The following is a 25,164-nucleotide window of genomic DNA, read 5'->3' as shown; positions in this document are numbered from 1 at the left end:
AGCTTGGAGAGGGCAACCCAACCCACATTTAGCCTGTGGGGGCAGGGGTGGTTCAGAGATTGCCCCCCCCCTTATCCTATGTGTGGGGGGAGGTGCTCGGTGATTACCCCCCCTTACCCTGTTGAGGGGGGTTGATTTAGGGATTTCCTCCCTTACTCTGTGGGGGGAGGGGCTCGAGGATTGCCCCCCCTTACCCTGTGTGTGGGGGGGGCAGTTGGTTTAGGGATTTCCTCCCTTACTCTGTGGGGGGAGGGGCTCGAGGATTGCCCCCCCCTTACCCTGTGTGTGGGGGGGGGGGATGGTTTAGAAATTGCCCGTTTACCTTGTGTGGGGGAGGGGTTCGGACCGAAGCGCGGGGGGGGAGGGGGAACTGCTTCCCCGCCTTACCGTGTGTGCGGGGAGGGGCTTGGCGATTGCCCCGCCCTCACTTTACCCGGTGGGGGGGGGGGTGGCGCGGAGATTGCCCCCCCCCACCATTAACCCTCGGGCTGGGGGTCGCGAGGCCCAGTGCGCATGTCACGCAGCAGCGCGGTGACGTCATCCCGCCAGGCACGCAGCGTCTCCCCCCTTCTCCCGGTAACCGGGGATTCGGGAAAGCGGCGCCTGGGGCCAGCGGAGCGAGTGAGTCGGCGGGGCCCCTCCCCCCCCCCGCTTCGCTTCGTCCCCCTGCAGCCCCCTCACCGGCCCCGCCCCTTCCTCGCCCCGGCGGGGGCCGTCCGTTGTGGCGGGGCCGTCGCTCTCCCAGCCTCCGCTGAGGGGCGGGACGAGGCTTCGCGCGCCACAGGCCGGGGGGGGGCAGCCCCGGGGTCTCGGCTGTGCCGGGCCCTAGAGCGCGAGGGAGTCACCTGCAGGGCAGGAGGCGCCTCGCAGCGCAGCGGGGACGAGCCGGTTTAGTCCCGGGACGCAGGCGGGCTGGGGAGCAGCCCCCCATGGTACGGCCCGTGACTACGATGGCTCTGGGCTTTGTCATTGCTCGTAGGGTTCTTCAGTTCCCCGGTTCATCTTAAAAAGTCCCAGAGAGGTGGCCGTGGCCGTCTGAGCTTGGTAAAGCAAAAAAAAAAAAAAAAAAAAAAGTCATGTAGCACTTGAAAGACTAACAAGGTGGTTTATTAAGTGATGAGCTTCGGTGGGGCAGACCCACTTCTTCAGCTTGTGAGTGTGTTGCGCAGGTTTCCTTAAAGGACAAGGACCGAGCAAGCCGATACTGGGTGAAAAGGGATAGAAATGGAGCCGTGTTAGTCTGGGGTAGCTGAAGCAAAATGCAGGACAACGTAGCACTTTAAAGACTAACAAGATGGTTTATTAGATGATGAGCTTTTGTGGGCCAGACCCACTTCCTCAGATCAAAAACTTTTTGATCTGAGGAAGTGGGTCTGGCCCACGAAAGCTCATCATCTAATAAACCATCTTGTTAGACTTTAAAGTGCTACGTTGCCCTGCATTTTGCTTGGGTGAAAAGGATTTGCCCGCGGGAGATGGGGTGTTACTGTCTTTTTTTTTTTCTCTGTGTGTTCGTTTAAGAGCAGTCTTTTTTTCAGCCAGGTTGTTGTTGGGGCATTTGATGCACGGGAGGAGGTATGCCACATATTGTGATAGTCCCGTGCAGGATTCATGGGTCTTTGAAAGGTGTATTATGGGGGCGGGAGGAGTGGGTTGATCATCATAGCAGCAAAGAGATGTCTGCACGTTTTGTGTCTTGTTCGGGCAGCATCTGGTGTTGCTTTGAATTCGTGTGCTCTGGTCTGTGAGGAGCTTGCTTCTGAGTTGTGAGTGTGGTAAGATTGTATTTAAGGGCCAAAAGGGAGTGTTTGGGAAAGAGTTCTTGCAGGATATGGAGGCAGTGGGGAGAGGAAGTGTCTGTGTGTAACCATGCATGATGAGCACAGGCTCCTTAGTTAACCGTGTACATGTTTACACTTTCACATCCCTAGTTATAATCAAGTAATTTTGTGGGTTTTGCCCCCTGGGCAGTGGCCAATTAGATGATTCTTTTTTCTTGTAATTGTCAGTGAGGATGATGTAGTCTGGACATCTCATTCTGGTCCAACTGAGACACTGTAGCAATTTCATTTCATACAACTTCCTTTGTGCACCCCTACAAGATAACAATACTTTATTCTTATACAGCATCTTTCATCTGAGGTGCCTTACAAAGGTAAGTGTGTTTTAATCTCCATTTTGCTGATGGGAAAATGATGACCAGGGCAAGTGAGTGAGTTGCTAAAGGTCATGCACAATGTTTCCTCTAATCTTTTCCATCCATGTGTGGATTTTTCCATCCATGTGTAGAATACATTTTTATGTGCACCAAGGCATGTATGAATGTGCACCCCAAGTAGAAACAAAACACCTAGCTCTGGGTGCTCTGCGAATCAGCTGGCTAACATTCGAATCTCTCCTGAGTCGCCACACAAGCGCGCACAGTTTACGGGGAATGTTGAAATGCACCAAAACAGTAGCAGAATTAGAACTCAGATATTCCTATTCTCAGCAACGTGCTTAACAGCTGTGTAATGTGGTGTACTTTTCTGTTACTATTCTCTCTGGGAAATTATTTACCATTTGGATTATAGTAGGACTTAGACACATTAAACGACTTTGATAAAAAGCATTCGGGTTACATTATGCGAGGTGCTGTACAGCCAGAGCAGAGTGAAATTTTTGAACAAAAGTGATACAAATTTCAGGTTATACAGAAACGTTTTGCAGGTCAATGTGGATTTAATTTTTTTGATGGTGGGAGAGAAACCCTTCAATAACAATCAAAATATTTTGGTTTTGACAGTTTTGAAATGAAATGTTTGAGGCTTTTTATTTGAAAAACTTTTTATTTAGAAATTTCCTTTAATTTTATTTTTTTAAATTAAAAGCTTTTTCTGAATTGCTAGAAAACTAATCTGTTATTTACACAGCTGTAGTACAGAGGTAGGATAAAGGTTCTTGCCCTGTGGTACTTGTTGTCTACCAGATATTGCATTGCATATCCACCTCTGTGAAATATCTTTTTCTAAAGTTTTTTTAAATGGTTTGTGCAGATATTTCTGAACCTGTTTGGGAAAATTCATCTTGAAAAACTCTTGTGCTCTAATCTTTCAACAGTCAGTGGGGCTACCTAGTATTCATGGTACTAACTCGGCTCCCCCCTGAAGCTAGTATTCATATGTGCACCTGCTATGTAGAATGCAACCAGTTAAACAGCAGTAACACATTTGCTAGAAAGGCTGATTGGGGGCAACTCATTGGCTTTGCATGCTTAAAACAATTGTCTTGCTCTCATTTTCAGGATATTTTTTGATTTCACGAACTTGGAGTAGCATTACAAATCTGGATTCCATGTCTTTTCTTGTAAGTAACCCAGAACGAATTAGGGTGAGTGTTTAAACAGTGTCTAGCTTTAAAAGCACTGTTATTGTAAAACTTTCCTTTTCGTACATTCAGAGAAGCCCTGTTTCTGTAATAGCTATTGTAGGATGGAGCTCACCTCATTTACTTTCTTGGAGCTCCACAGGGGGCCCTGTTCACATGGTTTTTGTTGCAGGATTGGGACTGGCCCATTCTCTAGCTTGTTACTGGAGAACAAGATTTGTAATAAAAATAAAATTATTTTGATTTATGAGTTAATCTACCTCTACTTGAAGTAACGTAAGGGTAAGTAAATTTGTTGGTTGCATCAGCAAGCTGACCAAGATTTTTGCCATAAATGAGTAGTAAAATGGCTAGTATTTACTGGGTGCTAACAGTGTATTCAATACTATGCACGCTTATGATGACATAGTCAATGCCCTCAGGATTTTAGTTTATTTCTAACATCTAATCTACTTTAATATAAATCAGAAAATTGAACTAAAGAGATAGAGATCATGTCACGAGCAGGATGTATGGCTACTCTGAGTTTTAAACATTCTTTGACTTATTCTTTGGTGTTCTGGAAGAAAATAACAGTTTATCAGTATGTCTGTTACTATTTAAAAATATTAATATTTGCAGCTGCTGAATGCATTTTTTTCTCATTTTCCCTAAATTGCAAAGGAGATGTATGTTAGAATGGTCCAAGTAATCTATGTAAATTCTGTTTTGCTTAACATAAAATAAATATGAATGAGCTGTGAAATACATCTAGAGGATATAACTAATTGGCTTTGGGCTTTCTCCTTTAGCGGTGGGTGTCCGAAAAGTTCATTGTAGAAGGCTTAAGAGATTTGGAACTGTTTGGAGGTAAGTACTCTATTCTTTGACACTTCAAATAGAAATCTTCTGCTTTAAACTTGAAAGCACCCGTCAGTTTGGTATGTATAAATGTGCTATAGGAAGAACAAATCAATTTATAGCACTGTCATCAAGTTGGCTAACAAAAGCAAATTTAGAAGTTATTTGCCAATTTTTTTATAGCCTTTCATTTTAAAGTCAGTAGTAGTACCAACCTCAGAATGTTGTCAGTAAAATAGTACAGTCTTGTCTTTCCTGAATAACTAGCTTTTTCCTCTTTTTAAATACAGCTTTTGAACTTGAAAAGGATAATTACAGAAATTATCAACTCAAAATTCTCCAAGTGTTTGTTGCTGAGTCTAGTTCAAATATTAAAGCTGATAGAAGAGAAGCCTTTAAGTGTAACTGTGGCCAATAAAGTAACTATGTAAATATGGTGCCACTTCACACAATAGATCTTTCTCCTTGAGTGTCTTTGAATCAGGCCTACTGATTTCACTGGCAAAAACTAGTTTTAAAACAGTAACACTTTCTCTTTCCGGGGTAGAGACAACCACATAAACTGGATTTTAATCTGCTTTCATCACTAGCAAAATTGTCAGCTAAATTCTGATTGCAGAATCTTTATGACAGATGAGGCAAGAGAACCTAGCTCTGGGCTTAGTTTCCAGGTAGAGCTAGTAGTTAGCAAAATCTTCTATTAACACTTGTAAATTCTGCGGATTTGCCCTTCTACACTGAGCTTTGTAGTCACGTTGAACCCCGTTTCAATTGTGATTTCTATCAAATCTTTTTTTATACTATCCTTTCTCACCATGGTTACAAACTTTTACTATGTTAAGGAGATAAGCATGGTTTTGGCTGGCACTGGTTTTTGTTTTTAAATTCCTGCTTATAATCAGATGCTAATAGTTTTTGAAAATAACTGTAATGTTTTAATGTACAAATCTGACTAGAAGCTCTGCTCTGAAATGAAATTCAACCGCAATATAAACAGTGCAGTTTTATTTGATTTCAGTGTGGATTGTACTTGCTTACAGCAGGGCTGAACGTGGACCATTTTATCTAAGCCTCTAGTTACATAGAAACCCTATGTTATACGTGTCCTTGTTGAAATGTGAATTTTTACTTTTGGAAACTTGGCAGTTAAATTTTACATAATTCCACTTTCTACGTTGGTTGCGTTCCCTCTTAAACTTCCAAAATAGTTTATCCCAAATATTTAAATTCATGAAATGAATTTATTTTTTTTAAAAAAGGGGTTTACGTTTACAATCTAAAATTAAAACAAATCTCCAAAATCTGTTTGGCTTGGTAAATGTACGTAAGGCTGTTTGAATCTGTGTAACTTCTTACTTTTAGAATTAGGTTTAACCTATAACATTCCTGATGTTTTTTAAAGTTTGTTGCTTACAATTAACATCACAGCAGTAAATTTTATCAATTAAACTTGATAAAACTTGATATTTTGTCTGGAAATATATCCTTATAATTGTCCAGTATCTAAACTATGCTTTGAAGCTATTTTAATTTATTTTTTATAAGTCTCTCCAAACTGTGTTTTGAATTGGGTATCTGTTTGTTGAAGAAAACATGGTGAACAATTAATTTCTTTACTCCAGAGCAGCCTCCGGGTGACTCTCGGAGAAAAGTAAGTGATTTTTGCAGGCTGTAGTGCTGTGGTCCATTGCATGGAGATTATTCCTCATGGAAGTTTGATTTTCTTTCTACCTTATTTGTACTCCATCTATATATTTATCTTTACATGTGTGAAAACAGGTTTCACCCTGGAAAAGAGATTTTGGTGTGTGGTTTTGAAGCTGTTGCATGTGATGTCTTAGCTGTAAATCAGATTTAATTCCTTAGGCATACACTTCCTAAAGTGACTATCGACAGGGCTCGACAAATAATGCAATCTACTCGCCCCTGGCAAGTAGATTGCAACCCGGAAGAGCTGGGTTCTGTGCGCACAATCTGTGCGCGCGCAGCTCGCCGGACAGCACAGCTGGTGAGCCCTGACTATCGGTATGTCTACACTTGCACCCTCTTTTGAGAGAGGGATGCAAAGGAAGACATTCGAAATTGCAAGTGAAGCCGGGATTTAAATATCCCGTGCTTTATTTGCATATTCACGTTATGACGCTATTTTGAAATAACAGATGCTGTTAAAAACGCAGTTTTTTCGGAAGAAAACCCTTCTCTCAAAATAACTGGTAAACCTCATTGTGTGAGGTTAACAGCGTCTGTTTCGAAATAGTGCCATAATGCAAACATGCAAATGAAGCGCGGGATATTTAAATCCTGGCTTCATTTGCAATTTCGAATGTCTTCATTTGCATCCCTCTGTCGAAAGAGGGTGCAAGTGTAGACATTGTTTCAGGTTTGGCATTCAAAACCAGTGCTCACTTTTTTTTGTATAGTTTGACGTTTTTTCCTTTCTCTTCCCTATGCCATGTTCCTAAAAGGGATTCCAACATCAAACTGAAGATTATCTAATACTCAATTTCAAATGGGACTTTACCTATTGGAATAGGTGTTACTGTGGCCTCTTGGGAAACAAACAATTTTGTGCAATCAAGAGGTGCTGTTATCTGCCTAGAGAAATCTTTTCCACTTGAGGATTAATTCCCTAGAGCTATGAAATGCCCATCTGAAATGCATAGTGTTGTCCAAAACAGGACAGTTTGAAACTTTACCTGTAATCCCTGTCATTTTCCTCGTCCTGATTAAAGTGCTAGTGGTATGCAGTGTAGATATATGTAGCCTAAATGGGAGACTATGCTAGGATTTTAAAGATCTTTGTGATATTCATACTCTTTATTTTAAATGGGAAAAAAAAATCTTATTCCCTTATGTAGTTGTAGAGAGAGGGTCATAGTTGGAGAAAGGGAATTTTTGTAGCTGGAGTCAAAAGTGAGCAAGAGAAACCTGGAAAGTGTTTAAAAAAAAAAAAAAAAAAAAAAAACTTCTTTTCCTTCAAGCATTGAATCAGAAATCTTAGCCACAGGAGTTTGATTTGGCAAGTAGAAATCATTGTTGACATTGCATAGTTCTGGTTTCCTAGTGGCATTGACAGAACAAGTAACTTTCAAAAACTAATTTCCTTAAACATACATCCAATGTAAAACCTAACCAAAAAGCTTGAAATGCCATCCCTTAATGAATGTCATACTTCATAGAGCTAATCACGTTTCTTCATATTACAGCTTTCCTGATTTTTAACTGCACACCAAAAGTTATCCTGTGTGAAACTCTTGGGGAGCTTTTTTGCAGTATTTCATAAAAACATTTCAGTTTAACTTGGTTCTTTTATTTTTTTCAATCTCATACAGTGTTTAACTTTTCAATAGAGCTCCTTCTGTATAATGTGGTTAATTGTAGAGTTTTCAAACTTAATGTTTATCTGCAGAGAAGTGAATGAAGGTCTCTAATGTACTGGATTATTTCTAAAGGGGAACAGATATTCTGTTTTGGTTGAAACAGCCTGCACTATAGTTAAAAAAATAAAACCTTAGATTTATTTCATTTTTGCATCTGTTTTGTTGGCTTCTGCTAAATTTGAAGTGCATTGAAGTGTTTGTAAAGCAAACTGCCTACATAATGCAGTTTCAGAGCAGCTGTCATTGCTACAGAAGAATTTTAATTTCCTTGGTGGTGCCTTTCGGCTTCAAAGGCTTCCATCTGCTTGTGTGTCAGTCTTGCCATTGACAGGGGTGAGTGGAGATGATGGAAAATGTGATGAACTGGGCATTAACTGTGAAAGTCACAATTGGCAGGAATATTTAAATTAAATCTAGAAATAAGTATGGGTTGTAGCCTTCAATTCATAGCCTGTTGATTGTGTTGACACACATAGCGGCTAGAGCAAAAGATTTGGAACTGTTGGGATTCTAGATTCCAGTTATGTTGAATCAGAGATTAGTTTTTACCTCCTTGTGCTTCAGCTCCATGAGCTGAAATAATGTAATGCCTTTCACTGAGGTGATTATAAATATTAAACCTTGCTCTTCCTCTCATTTGGGGCAGGCATTATCCCCATTTTACTTGCCCAAGCTCCCTCTGAGTCAGTTACAGAGCTTGGATTAGAACCGAGGAACTCCTCGCTCCCTCCCAAGATCTAATCACTAGATATATCTACATTCAGGAGAAAAGTAGAAAGCTTCTAGAAAACTAGATGCTTTATCTGAACTGAGGCTGATTTATGGCAGAAAACCATCTTTCAGTGGCCAACAATAGTGGCTCAATGACCTGATGAATCTTTACCATCTATAGTTTTTGTGATTCTACAGTTCCTGACTTGGAAAATATTCTCTAACACTTTGAGTCATTAATTCAGCACTGATTGCCCTCAACAGCAAGGATAGGAGATTTAATTTTTGAAAGTTAAAATGATCTAAGGGTTCAGTGCCCCTCATAATAATTTGTATCTTGATAAAGCTAGTTGGTTTACATTTTAAAATGTGCAGCTAACTGGAACAACTCAGATTCTTCAATTTCTATTTGTAACAGTCCCTCTTGATCTGTTGATTGATGTGGGGTTTTCGATTCCAAGTAGGCGTTGGATTGAGCTAGTACTGTGCATTTTTCTGGTGGCCCCATTAATTTCTTCAGTATTCAAGCTTTTTTAAAATTTAAACTAAGCTTTCAGCCCTTTGAGACATTATTTTCTTGAGTAAGGATGTTAAGAAGTGGGTTATTGACTATTTGTGTACCCGATACCATTTGTATTGAGTACATGATTAGTCGATAAGGGGCCCTACTGCGGCTCTGGAGTATAAATGTAGTAGGAGCCGGGCACCCAGCAAGGTTGGGGTGGGAGGGAAGTAGTCGACTCCACTACCTGATAAGCCTAGACTTATCGGGTAGCTGACTAATTGACTACTCTTTTACATCCTAGTCTTGAGTATGTTGGCTGACTGAAACAGTAGTTCTTTGAGGTTTATACCCTCCTTTGCCTCTAGTAGAGCATTGGCTCTGATGTTCAATTTTACTGTTGATGATATTGTCAGCTGTTTCTCTGTCAATCATTTTAGCAGAAACAACTAGCCTATCTGGAATACTGAGCAGAGCTTGAATACCATACTACCAACTTTTTTTAAATCCAATTCCTGATATCAAGTAAACTTCCAGCACTGATCTCTTTACTCTAATTTGAAGTATCTAATCTGTTCAATTCTCATTTGATTGAAATACAGCTTTAATCTTTGAAAAGTTTTAGTCCTAATTTGATTTTCATTATAGAATGGAAGGTGTGAAATTGCCCATTTTGTAGCTTCCTCTTTTGATTGTTTATCCATGTCTGGAAGTATTCTCTCCTATAAACATAGTGATGAGTGTCTGCACTCATGTAGAGTATATAATTTATACAATCTGCCTACATCTTGTAAGTGCACTGAAGCAGGTTTTACAAGATACAGCCTAGTCACCCATATTCCTAAAATTAGAATTGGAGCCCTTGGCATTTCTCAGTTGAGTGTATTTACATATCCATGTACTGAATGACCATGTGGCCGAAACACAGATAAGGAGTACATAGTGCGGGTGTTCTTCATTTCTCTTCAATGCCCGTGGAGACTTCTTGCAAACTTTTACCCTTTGCTAAACTTACTCTGCCTGCTTAAGATCAAACTGCTGGTTTCCTTGATTCCCAATCCTTTAATTGTGGTAGAAAAAAAATGGGGTCATATGTTCATGTAATTAACATAATCATCAAAAAAAGTTGAAGTTTGCCAAAAGCTGTGGTGTTGCCAGCAACTTTCTAGAGATTCTGCCTTGCTAGCCAACACAATTGTCTCAGAAGTTGTCAGTTATTTTCTAGTTTGTCCCATGCACATTTTATGCCAAATAGGATTTTCTTAAGGCTTCTTCAGACCCGAGTCTAAAGCCACAAATCAAGATAAGCCACAAATTCAGTAAATTTGGTCTAAACCTAATTCCTAGAGGACACTTACCAATGTTGCTGAAGTTTCTGTCAGTTTGCTGCTGGTTCTAGCTCTCTGCTTAGGAGAGCCCCACAATTGGAACACAGGGACTGTAGGTTTAATAGAATTGTGAGAAGGAGTCTGCAGAACTGGAATAGGTGGTGGAGCTACAACTCAGGAAGAGGGTGCATTAACAGAACCTAGGACTACAATATTAGAGAGTGCTGCACTCAGTAATGAGGGAGCCCGGTAGAGCTGAGGGAAGTGAGGTCAGGACTGGAATAACAGAGCATGCTGCAGATTAGAACTCAGGCATATTGATGGAGTTGGGAAGTTCATGCGTCCAGTTTCATAAACATTAAAATAATTTACCAGATTCAGCCAAAATATTTTGTCCATTTTCTAATACATAAGTGGTGTCGGCTGTTAGGGTTTTGAATCAGCCATTGGTCTTAAGGACACTACTGAGTAAAAGGATCCTAATCAGCTGTTGCTTAAAGAATCAAGTATTTCATTTTTGCATCAAGAATATTTAAAAACAATCATTAGGAGATGGGGGTGTTTTGTTTTAAATACTTAATAATTAAAGTGTTCAGAATTTATTTTGGGGCATGTCTATGCTATGGAGCTTTTTTTTTTCAAGAATAGCTATGGTGGCAAAAGCCTACGAGTGGAAGTGCAGCATATACCAGCCAAAGGAGCTCTGCTGGCATAGCTCCCCCATTTCCCCAAAGGACATTAGCTATGCTGACAAGAAGTACTCTTCTGTAAATATAATTGCTTCAGCACTACAGGGTTTGCCAGCAGGGCTATTTTGACTAGATGGTGTAAGTTTTTCACACTTCTAGCTAAAATAGTTATGCCAGCAGAACTTTGTAGTGTAGATCAGGCCATAGTGTGGCTTAGGGACGTAAAATCCCATTTAATTGGTTAACTGGGATTAATGAGGGAGCAGGTTCCAGCACAGCTGGGCTAGAGTGACCTCCCTCACCACCCTGCTGCAGACAGTGACTGCTCCAGACCAGACAGAGCAGTCCCTGCCAGCGACCCCCTCTGCCATGGACACAGGAGCTGCTCAGGATAGTCAAAGCAGTCCCCTGTCTGTGGCAGGTCCCATGGGGCTGAAGCAGCCCTAACCGGTTAACCTTTCACATCTTTAGTGTAGGTCTGATTAAAATGGCCCTTGTTACTTTACGGCTCTTTGTCATTGCATTATAACCTCCTTCCTTCAGTGATAGGAACAAGTGAGTGTTTTCACTTCTATTGCAGCTACCGGAGAGAGAGTTGTGAGTTTTTTCCTGCTTCATGCATCAATTGCAGAATAGTCAGGAAAGTCTGATTTGTAGAATATTTATGGCTGGCAAGATGAGGCAGGAAGGACACAGCTGGGTTTTCATATCCCAGGTGGAGTTAGTGTTTCTGGCAGTTGAAGAAAAATTCACCTAATTCAAACATGACATAAAATGAAAAGATCTGTCTGTCTTCAGAGAGAAAAATGTGGAGCCTCCCAGTGTCGCTCATCTACGTCTATAAGCATAACTGAAGAACAGAATACATTGCAATAATGGAACATGCCTGAACACTGTCTATAGACTTTTCTCCCTCCCCTGAAACCCCCGCTTCCCCCCCCCCCCCCCCCCCCCCGAGGAGATCTGGAATGCAGCTGTGCTTCTAATGCTACCAGAGACTACAGCCTCTTTTTGCATCTAGAAAATCACCTGTCAGTTTTTGTGACAGGCTCCTGTAATGCAACTTGGACTGTAATGCCTGTGCCTTGATTTGCACAGCTTGTTTTTAATCAGTTTTTAGCATGAGTGAGCATGAACAGAGAAGAACATTTGTCTTTTCAGCTTGTGCATGTGGATACAGCAGGGAGCTCTCTTGGCCGTAGCAAAAAGATGTTGCCTCTTTCAAGCAAGCTGGCAGACATGGGAGTGCTGCCCCAGTGTTCGTTTGGACTAGCTGTTTGCTGCAGTAAATTCTTGCTCACATTTGGAGAATGTGTGTCTGATCTGTGCATCTTGGGCTTTTCTTAGTTGGTTCATCACTCCTTCCTGCAGCAAACAAGTTCGGTTCTGGTGGCTCTTGCTACTGAGAGCATGAATGAGTAAGTGACTGAAAAGTAGCACACTCAGACAGGAAATGCTTATTGCCAGAGTGCAACCCCTCCACCACCGATGATACAGAAGTTTGTAAAGGGTAGGAGAGAGCTGGCTATTGCAAAGCAGTGGAGTAACGCTGTTATGTGGTGAAGTAATTGTCTTTGTTAAATCAGAAGGCCTTTTAAAGAAGATTTATAGAAGATGGCAACTTAGCTTGTTTGGTTCTATGTTGTAGGAAGCAGATGTCTGGGTTTTCTGAAACAAGACATTTCCTGGGTTTCAAATTGTATGAAAGTTATTTACAGCAGACACAGAACTTAACTATGTCCTGATAATATGACCATGTGCAAAAATATAACGTGGAACAGCTGCTCTCTCTAGTAGGTGTAATAAATATGTTTCTGATTTTTATCTTGCTTTTCTAGACCAATGATGCAAGTTCCGAGTCGATAGCATCTTCCCCTAAGAGGGACACCATGAGCAGTTTTTTACCAGACAGTAGCTGTTATGAGTTGCTCACCATAATAGGTAATATTCCAAGAAAAACACCTCATTCTCATTCTTCATTAACTTTTTCCTTTGTAAGATACCATTTTTTTTTTGGGGGGGGGGGGGGGTGTTATGGTGTGTTTTGGAAATGTGAAAAGTAAAATGCAAAATATCCCTTCTTCCTTGGGAGTAGTATTAAAACCACTCTATAAAAATGTAAATTAAGAGAGGCTTTCTGTGGAGAAGCTCTTGCAATCAAAGTAAAAGACATATACTGGATAAGAGGAGGAGTGGTTATGAGGTTAACGGAAAAGGGAGGCAAGCTAGGGTCTTTTCATCTAATTTCTGGCTTTGCCATTGGCTCCCTGTATGGCTTTTGGCAGGTCACATCACCTCTGCGTCTCTATGTCCCAATCTGTAAAATAGGAATATTACAGACCTACTTTCCAGCAGGTTTTTAAAGTAGTTGTTCTTGTATGCAGGGTGCTTTCATTTGGAAGATGATGTAGAACAGGCATATTTGTGTTAGTCAGGACTAGGGGCAGTCCTGCCAAGCATCCAAATCTGGCCCTGCCAGGATCCTCAGACACAGAGCAGCCCCATGCCACTTTAAGCTGGCTGTTCCCTGTGGCGCTCTGCTCCAGGGGGAGAGGGAAGCTTTGTGCGCTGCCCTCACCTCCAGCCCAGTCCCTCAGCTCCTGTTAACTGGTGTGTTGGGGATGGGGGCAGCACGCAAAGCCTCCTTCCACTCCAGCACCCGGAACAGAGAGCAATGTGGAATAGCCAGCCATTTTGAGCAGTGGGGGCTTGCAACAAGTAGGGAGCTTGCCTCTGGCTCCTGCAGGGCTGCTGGCTGGGAGGTGCCTAAGTAAGTGCCTCCTGGCCACAGCCTGCTTCTGGCACCCCAGCCCTTTCTCCTGCTCACCACCCTCTCCTGCACCCATACTCCCTCCCAGACCCTGCATCCCAATCCTCCGCCCCAGATCACAACCCCTTCCTTCACCCAAACTTTCACTCAGATCCCGCCCTCTCTCCTGCACTCCAATTCCCTACCCTAAGCTCCCTTCTGCACTCAGGCCCTGCACCCCTCTGCCCCATAGAAAAGTGCAGCCCTTGACCACTTACCAAATCTTGGAGTATCCCCCACATTAAAAAGGATTGCCCACCCTGGACAAGACCATAGACAACAGTTAAAAGTGAGAGTAGGGATGAAGATCATTGCGAAGGAGAAGGCTTAGTGGAAGCTTTCCGCAGGCCTGCTGGCAGTGGGGAGCAAAGGGGGTGACTGTCCCAGGGCCTGGCAATTCTAAAGCGTCCAGAGCTCCAGGCCCTTTAAATCACTGTTGGAACACCATGTGGCACACTCTAAAGAGCCCTAAGGGCTGGATGGCACTGAGGGCTGGGGAGGGGCTGGCATGATAAACTTGCTGCCCTGACCCCACCCCTTCTGGGATTGTGGACCTGGGCCTCCCACCTTGCTTAGGGGCCCAGCATTGCTGGTCAGTTGTGCTGGCTCTCCCACAACCCACTTCCCAAAACAGTCAATTATATTCATGCTTACAGGGTAAATCTTTCTCTTTTCAGGCCAAGGCTTTGAGGAGCTGATGATTGTGAACCTGGCCAGGTATAAACCTTCAGGAGACTATGTCACAGTCAGAAGGATTAACCTGGAAGCCTGCACCAATGAGATGGTGACATTCTTACAGGTGATGCTATAGTTTTTAGAATGGGGCACATTCAATTATACTGAAAGAATGTGACTCCTAGGACTTCTGTTTAATGTTTCCTAAGGTACCCATTGCAAAGCATCTAGAATGCCGTGCAACTTTAAAACAGTAGTTGCAATACTGGCCCACAGAGACCAATTTTCCTAAAGAAGAAACAGTCAAATTAAAAAATCTACTGATGTAAGGATCTGAGTTGTCATTTTGTAAAAGATAGTTAGCTGATACTGGAGTGTTAGGGAGAGTGTTCTAGGTTCTCTAGACCCAGCTGTGTCGCTGGCTGGTCATGAGCAAGTCCTTTAACTTCTTTGGGCCTCAGTTCTCTGAAATAGGGGTCTTTGTCCACCTCACAAGCATGTTGTGAGGTGATTCATGTTTGCAGAGTACTTTGAGATCTAAGATGGAAGGTGCTATAAAGTCAGAGCATTAATCTAAAGCAGTGCCTCTGAATTCTTCTAGACTACTGTGTGCCTTTGATGAGTCTGATTTGTCTTGTGTACTCTCAAGTTTCACCTGAAAAACTGCTTGCTCCCAAAATCAGACCAACACATAGAAGCATCACAGCATGCTAGTATTGGAAAATTGCTTATTTTCCCATATAATTATAAAATAAGTCAATTGGAATATTAGTATTGTATTTGCATCTGAGAGGGTAGTGTATGGAGCAGTATAAACAAGTCATTGTATGAACATTTATGTTTCTACTGTCTTCACAATACCTTTTTATGTAGCCTGTGCTAAAACTAGGCAAATATCTAGAGGAGTTTATGTACCCCCAGAAGACCTCTGCATACCCCCAGAGATGTGTGCCAGGGATATAAACGATTAGTTGACTACCCCATAAACCTATCCTTATCGGGTAGTTGAGTCACTGCTCGACTAGTGCCCTCCCTTGCTGCCTCAGTATCAGAGGTACCAAGTTGGGGAGAGCAGGAGCTTGTGCTAGCGGGAGCTAGCTTAAAAGCTGTTTTTCCCCCCAGCACCGTCTCTCCAGGGTAGGCAGAGGTACAGCAGGGGAAACAGCACGAACGAAGACGGAAGCAATCCCTGCTCATGCGGGGTCCTGACTGCTGTGCCTCTCCCCCTTTGAAATGTATAAGAGCTGCCCACTGCACCTCTTCCTTTGAAATGTACAAGAGAACACTTCCTAGCATATGTGGATTTTTGCACTTATTTCACCCATCTCTGATTCGAAATATCCTTTTGCTTTTAGGGTGAACTTCATGTTTCCAAACTCTTCAATCATCCTAACATTGTGCCATATAAAGCGACCTTCGTAGCTGACAACGAGCTATGGGTAGTGACATCCTTCATGGCTTATGGTAGGTGGAGAGGGAAATACATTTGCTATCCGACCAGGCTGCTCAAGCTTCTGGGAAATCATTTCAGTGAAGCGTCCTGTTATTCCTGCTCCGTTTAAAAACCATTTCTTTGCCTTATTAGGGTCTGCGAAGGATTTGATCTGTACCCATTTCATGGATGGAATGAGTGAACTGGCGATTGCTTATATTCTCCAGGGCGTGCTGAAAGCTCTTGACTACATTCACCATATGGGCTATGTACACAGGTAAAAAGGAAATGCTCTCTTTATCACTGAGTCTGCTTACAAACAATATCAAGCCAGTTGGGACTAGGTATCTCCAGGGATTCGGAATAAGAATATGATTTGCCAGCGCAGGGGAGCTTGCCCTGCTGGTGCTGTAGAGAGCTGTGTTGTCCATGCCCTCAGTCCCGGACTTGTCTCTGCCACAGAAGTAGTTTCTGAGGCAAAGTGTAGTAGTATCTTAAGGCTAGATTAAACTTTTGCTGAAGTGAACCCTTCCACAGGATCCCCAAGGTGGAAGGAGGAGAGGAGGGAGGTTGTGAGCAAGGCTCCCTCCAAACTGCGTGGCTGCCTAATAAGCCCCGCACAAGGCTCAGGGCTGCTGCGGCCTGGGGAGAGGCTATGGACTCAGCAGCAAGGCCAGATTAAGAAAGGAACTTTAGGGGCTGCAACTTGCGGCTCTCAGACCAGAGCCCTGGGCTGCAACCCATAAAGCAGTGGGGGAAGGGAAGGCAGCTCTGAGCTGCCCTTCCTTCTCCCCACCCCACCCCCAGCTGGAGCCCTGTCTCTGTGAGCCCCGGGAAGCTCTGTCCCCGCAGCTCCCATTGGCTGGGAATTGCACCCAGTGAGAGATGCGGGGGGTAGCACAGAGCTACCTCTTTCTCCATACACACCCCCCAGATGGGAGCTGCTCCAGGTAAACACCCCATCACCTGAGCCCACACTCCAAACCTGAGCTGCCTCCTGCCCTGAGCCTATTCCCACGCTCCAAACTCCTTGGCCCCAGCCTGGAGTCCCCCTTCTGCATCCCAAACACCTCATCTCCAGAGCCCTCATCCCCCCCAACCCTGATCCCTCCCCCCTCCCACAGTGTGAACCCTTTGGTCCCAGCGCCACCATAGATCATCTGTGTGCAGAATTAATTTTATGTGCATCAATATGGAGGTGTTGTGTTGCACATCATCTGTGTTGGTGCACATAATAAAATTCATTATGCACATGGATATAAAAAATGGAACACTAGTTGTGACAGCAGAAAACAGCGACATTCTTCCTTTTTACCAGGGGAATTGGAGGGACTGGGACGAGGCTAGCTGGGACAAGGACATGCTGGGGGACATACTAACTAGCATGGAGCCCCAGGTAGGAATTAAAGCTGCCCTCTCTAGTGCATAGGCCAAAGGGGAGAGCACATGGCCATCCACCCACTTGCCTTCCCTCGAGTGATTATTCTTCTCTACCCCTGGCATGCAGTTTACACCTCTGTACTGAGGTTTCAGTGAAGCAGGACCACCTGTATCCTATAGTGGTTGGAATGACATCATACAATATCCAGGCACAGCCTTTAAGAGAATGAGCAGGTTGCTTTATTCCCATCCTTCCATTATCGTTCCCTGAACAGTCCCAGTGTCATGTTAGGGAGGTGATAGCCTGTTCCTTCATCCAATAGAATGACCAATAAATTACGGTTTCATTCTTCCCAGGCACGCTCACTCTTAGTTCTCTCTCCTAGGTTGTTTTAGATAAATGCAACTTGGTACCATTAATTTTAAGTTCTGAGGCTTTATTTATGTCTATGCAAATCTCACCTGGCTAAGCACCACCTGTTAATCTCTCCCCTGAAAGCATTGCCTCTAGAGTCTGGATCTTTAACCAGATATGTTTTTCCTGATAAACGCTAACGTAGCTGCCACACATACTTCCAAGTAGGTTTCAAACTGTGATACTTCTAGGCTATTGATACCTGACAGAGTGAATATTTTCACTGGATGCTAGGTATGCTTAGGGTTCAGAATATGCATTCCTTAAATCCTCTACAGAAACCCGATAGAGTGATCTCACATGGATGCTGTTAAGGGATTTAGCTTCCTTCTAAGGTATAAGACCCTGGTCAAGTGTAGACCATCAGCTGAAGGGAGGTTTTCCTTTGCTTTAAGGAGTGTGAAAGCCAGCCACATCCTGATCTCTGTGGAGGGGAAGGTGTACCTCTCCGGCCTGCGTAGTAACCTAAGCATGATCAACCATGGGCAGCGGCTCAGAGTTGTCCACGACTTTCCCAAGTACAGCATCAAGGTCCTACCATGGCTCAGTCCTGAAGTCTTACAACAGGTAAGGTATAAAGCCACTGTTACAGACACCCCTTGTGGCCAGACCCCCCCCTCTCCCCGGGTCCTTCACTGTTGCTGGGATTTCTAGCCAATAAGCAAACTATTTCCAGGCTGATGTAGCCTGAGAGTATCTGATTGTGGGGGGGGGGGGAGTGTGTGTGTGTGTGTGTGTGTGTATATATATATATATATATATAAATAAAATAAATAAATAAATAAGTTATATATAATGTTTCTTGGGAAAGGTAGAACAGACCTTGACAACTGGTTCTCACCCTGCTGTGAGTTTCAAAGGGAGTGACTCAGATTCTGCAATCAAGAAAACTGGGCCCTGGACATTTAATGACACAACTTGCCTGTTGGCCTTCATGGGGCATGCTGCTTTGGACCCCCACCATTAACATCTGCTTAGCATTTCCTATGCCAGTGGCAAGCACAGCACATTAGCCTGGCTGCCACCGTGACACTGAGTGTGAATCTTCTGAGCTGCACGTAGAGGCACCTTTTCATTCCATAGGGCATTGTGTGTAGTGGGAGGAAGGCGGTTTACTTTCCTACAGACAGGCACTCAGGTGACGAGAGCAGTGAAAACAGACTTCTTAAAACTGGCTGGACTCCTGAATGCCAGGTCTGTCAGTGAGCCCTTGTTATCAACACTCCTGCTGGCAGCTTAGCGTGATCACCAGCATAATAATGCTTGTCTCTGATCTTGTACACATTCCTGTGTGCTGTCAGTCTGTTCCCGTGGCTCTCCATGATGCTGTTCAGTGAGAAGTGGGTTTCTGGCTACTCACTGTTTAAAGTCACTGTGCATTGCTTCAAAGAGTTAAACCAGCGGAGACTATTAGGCTATGTCTAGACTGCATTCCTCTCTCGAAAGAGGAATGCAAATGAAGCAGATCGAAATTTCAAAAGAAGCACGGATTTGCAAATCTTGCGCTCATTTGCATAATCGTGGGAGCGATTTTTCGAAAAAGAGCTTTTCAGGAAAAAAAACCCTGCAGTCTAGACGGGGTTCTTTCAGGGGGAAAAAAACCCCTTTTTTGAAAGAACCCGTACTCCCTATTTTTTCAAGATAATGAGTTCTTTTGAAAAAGGGATGTTATTTCCAAAGAACCCCATCTAGACTGCGTTTTTTTCTGAAAAAACCCTTTTTTGAAAAAGCACTCATGCAATTATGCAAATGAAGTGAGATTTGTAAATCTGTGCTTCATTTGAATTTTGATCTGCTTCTTTTGCATTCCTCTTTCGAGAGAGGAATGCAGTCTAGATGAGCCCTTAGTGTCACTTTGCCTCCTGATGAATTTTTTTTCTTTCTCTATCCCTCCTTTTTTCCTTTATAAACAGCAACTGTGTGATCAGCCCAGCCCAAGGGGGAAGTGCATGTTCACTGGGGGCAAAATAAGCTTTCAAAAAGGCCCATATTAGAGCATTGGTTGTGGGGTTTTGTGCCTATGCAGGGGCTAAATTCCAGAGGGGAATCTGCATAGTTATGTGAAATGGAGGGGAACTGGATAGAGCATGCCCGGCTAGTACCCGAACCACCGGGCAGGCCTTTTTCTGTCTCCTTCCAATGAAACAAATGAGCAGCACTGAGCTACATTTTCATACAATTAAAGTCTCAACTCTTGTTGCCCTGCTTGTGTGAAACATCTATAAATACTTCAGTGTGGGCACCAGGGTACTTTGGGTTAAGTGTTCTTTGTTCTTCCCCTTCAGATACCTGATCAGATTCCCACAGACCTAAGCATAACCTTAGAATGAATGTATGGCTAATTCTCTCTCCCCTGTGGTTCTAGAATCTCCAGGGTTATGATGCAAAATCCGACATTTACAGTGTGGGGATAACAGCCTGTGAACTGGCAAACGGACACGTTCCATTCAAGGACATGCCTGCTACTCAGGTAGGCTTCGTAAGCGGTGTGGGCTCTACTTGCATCCCAGCCGTACAGCTGCATGCTGGCTGTGTGTGTCAGTGATACTTCAATGAAAACCAAGTTACTGGCAGCAGCTGTGTTTGTAAAGAGATGTAACCCACTCTGGCCTCTTGACGTCATGAACAAATCAAGAGGCACTCTTTGCATAAAAGTAAGGGTAACAACCCTAGTCTCCTGGTCAGATTGCAGGTTGGTTAAGTGGGTGCGGTCTCTGCCTTATTCCTGCTGTTTCTTTCCTTTTTTACCTCTTAAACTGCTGCTGACTTCCGCTCCAGTGGAGGCTCCGTCCCAGAGGTACATGAAGGCATACATAGAAATTCATGCTAGAAAAAGACCTATGGGGTTTTCTCCTTGCCAGTGCAAGATTGTTCCCTGCAATACATTTTCTAGTGCTCTATTCCCAGTAGGGATGTAAAATCCCGTTTAATGAGGGCAGGTGGGGCATAGGCTGCTCCAGCCAGACTGGGCCCACCACGGGCAGGGGCTGCTTCAGACATGGCTGGTTAACCATTCACATCCCTAATTCCCAGTTGTCTTTTAAATGTTTCAAAATGTGGAGTTCCCTCTGAAAGACTCTGTGGTAAGATTATTATTGATTGACTTAATATCTTTTAGCATTTTTAATGTGTACAAGTTGCTGGCACTCTTTGGTCCAGCAACATCCGTGGTCAGGGATGATTTAAGTTAGCCGGATGTCCACTTATCATAGGTGTGGCCAAGTGTCCCGCAGTCCCATAAAGTTTGTTTACGGCTGCCAGTCCTGGCTCTGTGTTCTGTGCTATTTAGCTCTAATTTATCCTGAATGTCTAAGAGCCCAGCAAGTAGTGGAAGTGCTGGGTAATGCCACTAAGGATAAACATGGTTTTGACTTTGAGTAAATGCTATTAGTAGCTCCTTGCAACATTCAGTAAAATTGCGTAACAACACTTACCGTTATGAAGAGAGCGGATAAGCCTTGGCTAGGCATAGGCCCATATATAGTATTAGTCAGACTAAGCAGCATTGCAAGTATTGTTCCTCTTTTTAATTTTTATTTCGCTGAGGTGAATAGAGACTCATTCATCATGTTTCCTCTGATTTTTTTTTTTTCCATCCACATGCAGAATACATTTTGTTGTGTACTGAGGCATGTGCACTACCAATAGAAACATGTGCTGCCGATTGTGGGCACTCGGCTAATCAGAATTTGAATCTCTCCTATTGGATTTTCTCTCAAGCACTCTGCTTACAAGGAACACTGGCCAGTCACCACGATATTGATCTCCTGTGGTTCGGCAAATTCTCTGGTCCCGAGGGTGCCAGACTAGGGAGGTTCGACCTATAGTAAATCTTACCCTTTTTTCCCCTGATAGAACAGCAACTAAGAATGGTAGTATCTCGATCCTGTGGCAAGAGCAACGCTGAGTGAATATACAACAAATGCAGACCCTGAATCACTTGCAGGACACCACTGAAGATTGTTGCATAGAGTATTTAAATGTCAGATACTTTTATTGTAGGGAGTCCTGCTCTCTTACGTGTGTCTCGTCCATGCCATGCTTGTGACATCCTTTCATCTCGTTCCATTTCAGATGCTGTTGGAGAAGTTGAATGGAACTGTTCCATGCCTGCTCGACACCACCACAATCCCCGCTGAGGAGCTGACCATGAAAACCTCCCGCTCGTGTGCCAACTCCGGGATTGGGGAAGGCATGGCAGTTAGCAACGTGAGGGCATCCAATGGGGAGTCAATGCTGCACCCCTATCATCGGACCTTCTCGCCCCACTTCCATCACTTTGTAGAGCAGTGCCTGCAGCGTAACTCAGACTTGAGGTACAGCCATAATGAGAATGCTTGAGTTACAGGTCTGGGCCAAACACCACTTGGGACTTGGTGACACTAATACTGAATCTGGTTCAAGGATCTAGTTAATACTGATCTCTCAACATGGCTTCTGAGTTGGGTCCCAGTATTTGGCTTTTTGTTCAGTGATTTCTGATTTAAAATCTCAGTGGCATGAAATCGTGCCCCATACGTACAGCAAGAGAGTTGTCTGGAATACCTTTAAATATATCTCCTGAAAGCAGTACGAGTAGGTAGCACTTTGATAGGCCCATGCACCAGAGACCCCAAAGAATTTCAATTAAGCCTCCCAGCCACCTTGGGAGAAGTTGTCCTCATTTTACAGATGGAGAAACTGAGGCAGAGAGGTTTCATTATCCATCCAGGAGAGCTCAGCTGGAGACTTCAAAGAATAAACGCTGAGAACAGAGCAAGACCAGCATTTTATAGTTAGCCATGACAGTGTATTGTTATCTTGCTCTGTGGTACTCAACTCTTCATAATCTGGGCTAGCAGAAGCTCTTGCTGTGTCCCTGTGTACAGCTTCTTTCGCTGTCCAGGAGAGAGGAGTATTCAGGGCAATGATTGTCCCTGTGAGAACTGCCTCACACAGGTTGTCCGTGAGAGCCATCACTTAAATCATACAGCCGTCTCATCGGCTACTGACCCCAAAGCATTTTGAGAAATCTTTAGGGGATAGCCTGGCCGTCCGCCCACAGCTTTGCCTCTCATGGAGCAGGTTTGAATGGCAAAGGTGCTTAACTCCTTCCCTTGTTGGGCCCCCTGGGGATGTGTAGAGGATAAAACTTGCTACTGCATATAGAAGTGGGAGGCCTGTGGCTGAGGTACAGGACTGAGTCAGACTGGGATTCTGTTTCACCCTTCACCCCTCGTTTGCTATGTGAGTGGCCCCTGGCTGTGCCTCGGTTTCCCCCTCGGTAAAATAGGACTCCTCCTGACCCATCTCACAGGGTGGTGAGTGTTTGTAAAGAACTCTGAGGCCCAAAGGAGAGCTTGTTAGGTCAGCATCATTTAATCACACTCATGTCTGTTGTACGCTGACTCGTTCCCTTCTTATTCTCTTCTGTACAGGCCAAGCGCAAGCACCCTGCTGAATCATTCCTTTTTCAAGCAGGTAAAGAGGATCCTTTCATCTTCTGGTAGAGGGCCGGAGTGACCCCTTGCTGTGCCACTGCTGTCCCCTCAGCTGTGGGGTGCAGCGCTCAGAGGGTGGGGGTGGGAGATGTTGCTGTTGACACCTCCCCTCTCGGTAGCTCCACTCTGAAAGCACCTTTTAGACCTGAAGCCAAGAAGGACCAAGGTCCAAAGGGCTTGTTTCCCTTCCTCCTTCCTCTCCCACTTTCCTAATGAGGGTTTTCTTACTTATCTCATTGAATCCTGGGTCGGCGCCAAAATCTTGCCCTTTCCCAGACTCTGCCATCCTCTCTTAGTAGCCAAGGGCATTAGCACTTCCTCTGGATTGGCCACTAGAGGGGGCCACTAGATGAAGTGTGAGGAGGTTTATTCCCGGTTTAGAGGGCACAGTGCCAAACACTGCAGCACTAACTCAGGCAAGGGAAGAGTGGGTTAGACGTGCTGACATGTTGTGCTGCTGTTCTTAGACCAGTCCATATTACAGTGTCATGCACATGGTGCAAATGCTAGTCCTGAGGTAAAACCTATCTCCGTTAGAGACTCAAACCAAAACAAACTCTTCTTCCACCCTCAGATCAAACGTCGTGCATCTGAGGCACTTCCTGAACTACTGCGCCCTGTCACCCCCATCACCAACTTTGAAGGTACGCGGCCCCAAGATCCCAGTGGCATTTTTGGACTGGTATCCAGTCTGGAACAGCTAGAGATGGATGACTGGGAATTCTAGGGCAATGTGGCAAATACACAGTTCTTGAAAGAGCTTTCTGGACATAGTAATTTATTGACCCCTCTCAAATGAAGCAGGGATGAATGTTACACGCAGAAGAGTTTACATGACCATGGTAAGGAACGTCACCGAGCCATTTACTTGAGGGAATCGCCAGTGGACAGAAAGGAACTGGAAAAAGGGATGGCCGGAAATGTTGAATGTTTCCTGCAGAATGCCAGAAACCTCCCAGTTCTTGCGACTGAGAACCAGGTGGTGGCTGTATTAGTAGTTTTGTTCGCAAGAATTGAGTTGGTCCCACTCTGGTCTCTAAATGTTGTTTTTTCTCATGTTGTTGATTCTCTGATGCCCCTAATTCAGAGGGCTCTGTCTTGAGCCTATTTTTAGGTAGACCCTTTATTTTTTTCCTTTACAAGGGTGCCTTTGAGACAAATGTGAGGGAAGGGGGAAAGGAATGCATGGGCAGGTTATCTTCTGTAGCATTCTTCTGGGGGGGGGGTCCCATTTTTGGCAATAATGAATTTAGCCTGCTACTTTGGGAGGAAAATGGAAGACCAGACAGTATTGGAGAAAGGTGTTCCCTTCTATTCCCATCATGTTCAGAGGCGAGGAGATTCCTCTGCACAGCTTGATTGGTCTCTTCAGGGAGACCTGTAGATATGTTGTTTTGTTTAGTTTTTATAAATGAAACTCTTGCCATATGGTGCTGAATGCCCTCAAGTGCAGGTGAGAAGGGCATCCCAGGCTTCTGGGACTAACCAGCTGCTCCTGTCTTCTCATGTAGCCACCTTCGGGTCTGGTGGCATTTTTTTTTTAAAGGTAAGATGTAGTTTTAAAAGTCTTTGAAACTGCTCCATACTATATGATAAATGCCATTTACTTGGCTGGCCCCATCCTGCAGCAAGGCTAATGTCTCTGCACACAGCATGCTGTTTTTGAGAACCTACCATTGGAGGGGAAACAGTAAATTGGAAGCGTGCGTGCTCCCGCTCGCTCTCATATCCTCCTCCTTCCTTGCTCCTGTTGTTTGGATGTTCTGTGCAGAATTCTCCTCCTGAACAGGTTTATTGGTCTCCCTTGCCACTTAGAGCAGCTCTCAGACCCTTTCTAGATCATTTATACAGTTCCGTTGGACTGATGCTACCTTGTGCCCCACCATCGACAAACTGCTACTGTAGCAGCTCCTCCCTCGCTGCGGTGATCAGGTTCTCCAAGCTGCATTTGAAGGCCTTTTGTTCAACCTTTCTAAGCACCAGGTGCATCGTAGATCTTCCTTCTCGCTGATGCACCAAGAATCTGGTCCTGTCTGATGGTCGCCGAGAGCAGTGGTGTGGGCAGCAGGTCCTTTTTGTGTTTATAAACTGTACTTGAACCCAAATAAAGTTTGTTACTATAGTTTTGTTGCCAAAACAAATAAACATTTAAGTATT

The 25,164-nt window shown here is 44.0% G+C and overlaps 1 protein-coding gene across 9 annotated transcripts; it reads left to right on the top strand.

Annotated features, from left to right (window-relative positions):
* The first annotated feature begins 492 nt into the window (after nucleotides 1-492).
* Nucleotides 493-25,164, top strand: STRADA (STE20 related adaptor alpha). Of its 9 annotated transcripts, none has more exons than XM_075911650.1 (14): nucleotides 493-621; nucleotides 2,010-2,155; nucleotides 3,284-3,345; nucleotides 4,158-4,215; nucleotides 5,829-5,857; nucleotides 12,655-12,757; nucleotides 14,303-14,424; nucleotides 15,656-15,764; nucleotides 15,886-16,009; nucleotides 17,923-18,094; nucleotides 19,893-19,997; nucleotides 21,602-21,843; nucleotides 22,945-22,987; nucleotides 23,582-25,164. In XM_075911650.1, the coding sequence occupies exons 3-14, from the start codon at nucleotides 3,334-3,336 to the stop codon at nucleotides 23,732-23,734; spliced, it is 1,272 nt and encodes a 423-aa protein (XP_075767765.1). In that variant the 5' UTR covers nucleotides 493-621; nucleotides 2,010-2,155; nucleotides 3,284-3,333; the 3' UTR covers nucleotides 23,735-25,164. The 9 variants fall into 9 exon arrangements, with proteins under 9 accessions (XP_075767765.1, XP_075767769.1, XP_075767762.1 ...); XM_075911647.1 differs by having other exon boundaries at nucleotides 497-621; nucleotides 2,128-2,155; XM_075911649.1 differs by lacking the exon at nucleotides 493-621 and adding an exon at nucleotides 633-932 and having other exon boundaries at nucleotides 2,128-2,155.

Source organism: Pelodiscus sinensis, chromosome 29 (assembly GCF_049634645.1).
Source record: "Pelodiscus sinensis isolate JC-2024 chromosome 29, ASM4963464v1, whole genome shotgun sequence".
NCBI lineage: Eukaryota > Metazoa > Chordata > Testudines > Trionychidae > Pelodiscus > Pelodiscus sinensis.
This window is presented reverse-complemented; position numbering and strand designations above follow the sequence as displayed.

Excerpts from the sequence above, each read along its gene's own strand:
- STRADA (XM_075911647.1), top strand. The coding sequence starts at position 514 with ATGTCACGCAGCAGCGCGGTGACGTCATCCCGCCAGGCACGCAGCGTC. Across the intron at positions 5,858-12,654 it reads CGGGTGACTCTCGGAGAAAA|ACCAATGATGCAAGTTCCGA; the intron begins GTAAGTGATTTT and ends TTGCTTTTCTAG. Across the intron at positions 14,425-15,655 it reads AGATGGTGACATTCTTACAG|GGTGAACTTCATGTTTCCAA; the intron begins GTGATGCTATAG and ends TTTTGCTTTTAG.